The sequence below is a fragment of the Orycteropus afer genome, unplaced genomic scaffold, assembly GCF_000298275.1.
Source record: "Orycteropus afer afer isolate SDZICR_OR568_19922 unplaced genomic scaffold, OryAfe1.0 scaffold00002, whole genome shotgun sequence".
NCBI lineage: Eukaryota > Metazoa > Chordata > Mammalia > Tubulidentata > Orycteropodidae > Orycteropus > Orycteropus afer.
Genome location: NW_006921589.1, coordinates 31816839 through 31823315, shown reverse-complemented (window position 1 = coordinate 31823315; position 6477 = coordinate 31816839). Strand labels below are relative to the sequence as shown.

General features: G+C 56.4%; 1 protein-coding gene across 1 annotated transcript; it reads left to right on the top strand.

The window, feature by feature from the left end:
- The first annotated feature begins 3873 nt into the window (after positions 1–3873).
- FZD7 (frizzled class receptor 7) lies at positions 3874–5598 on the top strand. The gene has a single exon (XM_007935077.2). The coding sequence runs from the start codon at positions 3874–3876 to the stop codon at positions 5596–5598; it is 1725 nt and encodes a 574-aa protein (XP_007933268.1).
- Positions 5599–6477: the final 879 nt, after the last annotated feature.

Below are 6477 nucleotides of genomic sequence, written 5' to 3'. Positions count from 1 at the left end.
TTGGCAGCTGTGTCTCTAGCTTTGAAGGTGTTGCTTGGAAAAGAAATTGATTCTGGACAGAATGTAAACCAATGTTAGTACATTAGCCTAAAACAGATTATTGAGCCCCCTACGCCATGTATTTACTTTGTCTAATCTACTTCCCTTGATTATTTACCACTGCATGTCAGGTAAGGCATGGAAAGCTATTGCACCCTGCTTACAAACAGCCAATTCTCGTTTTTCATAGTAATTCTGGAGTGAGGTGGTTTTCTTTTTTTTAAAAAAAATATCACCTAAAAAAATACAAACTTAAAAAAAAAGAAAATTGCCTTTGCTTCTCTGGTGTTTGCACTTTACTGCCTGGGACAGAACACGAGAACTCACATCTGTGGCACTTCTGAGCTGGGAGGGGTTTTCTACATCACAGTCTGTATCCACTCAATGGCAGTGGGTTTGTTTTTTTGTAAATACTTAGATTAAGGAAAGTTGGTGGTACAGTGGTTAAAGCATTGGGCTGCTAACCAAAAGAACTTACAAGCCTCTCCCAAGAGAAAGATGTGGCAGGCTACTTCCATAAAGATTTACAGCCTCAGAAACTCTATGGGGCACTTGTACTCTGTCCCACAGGGTCACTATGAGTTGGAATCCACACGACAGTAGATGGTTTTTAAATATTTTATTCGTCCTCTGTATGGTTTTGCTTTTTTTTTTTTTTTAAGAGGTCTCTTTTTTCTTGCTCAATATTATCCCTATTACCTAACATCAGGGAGCTGTCTGGAACTATGAGGAGTAGAACCTCATCAACTAAACTGGTTTTGGTTGTATTTGAGACAGTATTTTTATCCTGTCTGTTTTCGTTTTATTTGATGACAGTACTTCTATTTCTCCCTCCATAAGCAAAGATGACTTAGATCAGTGGCCTGATGAATAAACATGAAAATTTGATTTGGAAAAGGAGAATATCCTGAAGGTCATGGAGAGAAATTCCAACCCCCTTCCTCTCCTGACCCCTACACACACACACACACACACACACACACACACACACACACACTTTAAATGACAAAGAAAAGCAGTGGCATTGTCTTTAAGCAACCTACATCTTTCAATGCAATATGAACGCTTCCTAATGTTAGGTAATAAGAATAATAATTTTAAAAGAAAAAACAAAGGACCCCTTTAAAAAAATAATAAAAAACAGGGGAAGAATGATACATTTAAAAAGCAAACATCGTTAATTCTTCATATTAGTTTGAGACAGATACCCCAATGTGGTTAAAACACAAAAAAAGCCACCCCGGGTATAAAGGAAAAAGCAAGGATTTGGAGGAAAAGATGAGCACTGGGTTGAGGGCCCGAAGGAGCTTGTGAGCTGCTGACACTTTACCCCCGCCCTACATTCCACCTTCCAGACGCAGAAATTGGAGAGAGCGGGAAATGTCACAGAACTGTGAATTGGAAGATTCCCCTACAAAATTTAAAAACAAGAAAATAAATAAAAGAAAAACAGAGGAGGCCGAACTCTCCCATGGAAGGGAGCTCGATGAATCGTCTTAGATTCCAGAATCATTTTCCTCTTGCTGGAGAAGCAGCGCACCAAGGGCAGCGGAGGCCGCGCCTTCTGCAAAAACTCCACCTCAGAGTTCCAGCGCCCGGAACTGCAACTGGCAGCTGGCTCGTCCGGAGTAACGTTTTTTTTTTTTTTAAATAGCACAGTATCGCTGTGTGTGTGTGTGAGAGAGAGGGAGATTGGTTTGTTTGTTTGTTTGTTTGTTTTGTTTTGTTTTCTTCCTTTCTCGACATGTCAGTTTCCTGCATGGGAATTCATCACATCCCTCGCTGCGCGGAGAGAGGGAAGGGAACCCCCGCCCGGCTGAGTAACTTCTAACCTCGCCACGGATAACCCGAGAGCGCGCGCCAGCGCCCAGCGCCCAGAGCGGGGCAAGGATGTGACCAAGAACAAAGGAACGCTTGCCAATCAGAAAACGCTACCCGAGAATGAGAATAACCCCTTGTCACGTTTTGAAGACTCCTTAATTAGCAGATGGCCCTGTTTCTAATACGCATTACAACTTTTCTAAGCACCATTCCAAAGGGAGGGTCGAGTGACTGCTCCTGCCACGCTGATGAGATCGCGAATGTCCACGCGCCGCAGAACTAGGGATAACAGGGCAGTGGCAGATGCGCTTTCAATCGTACAGCCTTCCTCGGCAGTCCGTCTCTCTCAGTTCCTTTCAAAACCGTCTTCCCCAAACACTTAGTTTTCTCATAACCTCCCTAGAGCCACACCAGCAACTTAGCCCCTGGGCCGTGCGCGCGGCCGGGGTGGCGGGGACCGACGTCTCCTGCTCTCTAGCCCCACCGAAGCGTCTGCACTTCCTCGCGCCTAACTCGGCCGCTCTGTCTGAATCCAATTTCTCCGCCGGGATGGCCCTCCCTCCTTTTTCACAACTGGGGGATCCCGGAGGTGAACGGAGATTGTGGCCTCACGTGGTCGGCTTAGGTCTGGGAGAGAAAAGCGAGCAGCGAGGCGCACACTCGGCCTCGGACTGCGCCTCCCATTTAGGACATCGGCTACCCAAGCCCCCAGCCCCACACACCCCGCCAGCCAGCATTTTGAGGCCGGGTAGGCTAACGTGACTGCGAGCCACAGCTCTCTTCGCTGAGGCGCAGCGCCTCTCTCAGTTTCTGTCCTTAGAAGCCTTTCCAGATCGCGCCTTCAGCTCAGGAATGCACATTTTAGTGTACCCGGAAGAGGAGCAAATCTTTCAAGTAAAATCCCCTTTCTGGAGCCGTTTCTACCCCCAGAGCGTTTGCAGGGTAAAAGTTTTTCCTAACTTTTTCCTCCCAGTCCCCGCCCCTCCCCTCAGGAATCCGCCCAAAGCGCTGCAGACACCGCCTCCCTCGTTCCCTCGCCCGCCCCTTCCGACTTCCACCCAATCCGAGGACGGCTCCAGAGAAAACAAAGGCTGCCATTGGGCTGCCCGGGAACTGGGGGGCGCGCCCCGGAGTGGTTTGTGAATGGGGGGAGGGGAGGGGGCGGGGCGGCCCCGAACCCTGCAAGCCCGAAGCTTCTTCTACCGAGTTGCGCGACTCCAAGGCGTTACTCGGCTCTCCCTCCCGGCGGGCGGTGGCGGCGGCGGCGGACGGACGAGGGCTGCGCGGGGCTGGAGAGGCCCGGCCAGGCCGCGGGCGCTGGGGCCTCGCAGCTTCGGACGTAGAGTAACAGGATTTCCAAAAAGAAGTTGCTGAGCTCTTGGCTCAAAGGCGCCGATCAGACTCTGAGCGAGAGTCAGCCTTTTGGCTGAAACTTGGGGTCGAGATTTTGGGGGCTGAAGAAGGAGCAGAGAGTGAAGAAGGAGGCGGCGGCGAGCAGAGCCTCGAGGCGAGGAGGCGGAGCAGCAGCGCCGAGGCGGCGGTCCAGGGGAGCAGGCTGCGGCGCCGGCCTCTCGCCTGGCGGGGACGGACTTGGTGTGGGGAGCGTGTGCGTTACTGTGCGCTGGGGGCCGAGAGACTTGGGCAAACTTTGAAGGGTAACCGGAGACGCTTGTCGCTCCTCGCCGCAGAGGAAGCCGCTCCGTTACGGCTCTGCGAGGAGGGGAAGGCAGCCCCTCTCGGCGCCTCTGGCCCAGGCGGACGAGTTTGGGGCCCAGGCGGCCTGGCAAGTGCTGGGTGGAGACGGCTGCGGCGCCCCCGCTGCTGGCGGCCTCGCCCCCGCGGCGCGGGCACCCGGGCGGCAGCGCCCTCGGCTCCACGCCACCCACGGCCAGGCCCCGGCGCCGAGAGGATTCTCATGCGCCGGGCGCGGCTTCGCCTCCACGGATCCAAACCTCTCCCAGTCGTCTCGTCTCGCTTCTCCGGCTGAGAGCGCCGCTGCACCTTCAGCCGGCGATGCGGGGCCTCGGAGCGGCTGCGTCGCGCTCTCCCCTGGGACTGTGCGCCCTGGTGCTGGCGCTGCTGGGCACGCTGCCTGCGGACGCTGGGGCGCAGCCCTACCACGGCGAGAAGGGCATCTCGGTGCCAGACCACGGCTTCTGTCAGCCCATCTCCATCCCGCTGTGCACGGACATCGCTTACAACCAGACCATCCTGCCCAACCTGCTGGGCCACACGAACCAAGAGGACGCGGGCCTCGAGGTGCACCAGTTCTACCCGCTGGTGAAGGTGCAGTGTTCCCCAGAGCTGCGCTTCTTCCTGTGCTCCATGTACGCGCCGGTGTGCACGGTCCTGGAGCAGGCCATCCCGCCTTGCCGTTCTCTATGTGAGCGCGCCCGCCAGGGCTGCGAGGCGCTCATGAACAAGTTCGGCTTCCAGTGGCCCGAAAGGCTGCGCTGCGAGAATTTCCCGGTGCATGGCGCGGGCGAGATCTGCGTGGGCCAGAACACGTCGGACGGCTCGGGAGGTCCCGGCGGCGGTCCCACCGCTTACCCCACCGCGCCCTACCTGCCCGACCTACCCTTCACCGCGCTGCCCCCGGGGGCTGCAGACGGCAGGGGCCGCTCCACTTTCCCCTTCTCGTGCCCTCGCCAGCTCAAAGTGCCCCCCTACCTGGGCTACCGCTTCTTGGGCGAGCGCGACTGCGGGGCCCCGTGCGAACCTGGCCGCGCCAACGGCCTCATGTACTTTAAGGAGGAAGAAAGGCGCTTCGCCCGCCTGTGGGTGGGCGTGTGGTCGGTGCTGTGCTGCGCCTCGACGCTCTTCACCGTGCTCACCTACCTGGTGGACATGCGGCGCTTCAGCTACCCTGAGCGGCCCATCATCTTCCTGTCGGGCTGCTACTTCATGGTGGCCTTGGCGCACGTGGCCGGCTTCCTGCTGGAGGACCGCGCCGTGTGCGTGGAGCGCTTCTCGGACGACGGCTACCGCACGGTGGCGCAGGGCACCAAGAAGGAGGGCTGCACCATCCTCTTCATGGTGCTCTACTTCTTCGGCATGGCCAGCTCCATCTGGTGGGTCATCCTGTCGCTCACCTGGTTCCTGGCAGCTGGAATGAAGTGGGGCCACGAGGCCATTGAGGCCAACTCGCAGTACTTCCACCTGGCGGCGTGGGCCGTGCCCGCTGTCAAGACCATCACCATCCTGGCCATGGGCCAGGTGGACGGGGACCTGCTCAGCGGGGTGTGCTACGTGGGCCTGTCCAGCGTGGATGCGCTGCGGGGCTTCGTGCTGGCGCCCCTGTTTGTCTACCTCTTCATCGGCACGTCCTTCCTGCTGGCCGGCTTCGTGTCTCTCTTCCGCATCCGCACCATCATGAAGCACGACGGCACCAAGACAGAGAAGCTGGAGAAGCTCATGGTACGCATCGGCGTCTTTAGCGTGCTCTACACAGTGCCTGCCACTATCGTGCTGGCCTGCTACTTCTATGAGCAGGCCTTCCGCGAGCACTGGGAGCGCACCTGGCTCCTGCAGACGTGCAAGAGCTACGCGGTGCCCTGCCCGCCCGGCCACTTCCCGCCCATGAGCCCCGACTTCACGGTCTTCATGATCAAGTACCTGATGACCATGATCGTGGGCATCACAACCGGCTTCTGGATCTGGTCCGGCAAGACCCTGCAGTCGTGGCGCCGCTTCTACCACAGACTCAGCCACAGCAGCAAGGGGGAGACTGCGGTATGAGCCCCGGCCCCTCCCCCACCCTCCCGCACCCCCTCGCGGCGGGGAGAGGCGCGGCGGGGAAAGAACTGCAGGGTGGGGGATTTGTGTCTGTAACCTTCTCCCCCGCCACTGAGCAGTGACCTGGAAGAGAGGAGTCAGTTGCAGATTTGGGGCGAGGAGTGGGTTTGGAAAGAGGCCTGGTGGAAAGACGGTTTGGGTGAAAAGGCTTCTGGCACAAAGACTTGCAGGATCATGGCGGTGATAATAGGATGGTATTAATCATGTAAGGTAAGGGCAGATTTAGGCCTACAGTGAAAATTGAGAGCTGCAGAGACTGCTGCGAGTTCCTCCCCGGCGCAGGGGCTGCGCTGGGGCTGCGAGCGGTTCCTCCGCTGCCTGAAAGACACAGGAGGAGGAACCGTCGTGGCCTGTCCCCACGCCTGTGAGGCCCGGGTGAAAGGTACAGCTCTGTCTGCGGCGGCCGCTTTGTTGGGAAGAGGGAGGACTCCCTGCGGTGTCCTTGTCAAGCGGTGGTCAAACCATAATCTCTTTTCACTGGGGCCAAACTGGAGCCCAGATGGGTTAATTTCCAGGGTCAGACATTACAGTCTCTCCTCCCGGCCCCCTCCCGCTTGTTTTTCCTCCCCTAGCCCTTTCAAGTCTTGTAAAATCAGCATTTGAAAGTCTTGGGAGGCCTGCCTCCTAGAATCCTAATGTGGGAATGCTAAAGAAATGACCATAGCATTTCGAGATCCGCCAGAGTAGAGAAGTAGTAGGTATTTCTGCCACTTTTTCATTTTCTGGGGAAGACACCGCGAAAGGAGGAAGAAAGAAGGAGAAGGGTCTTGTGTTTGTTTTAAGACCCTGAGAAGTGATGACTTGTTGCTTTTCCAAACAGGA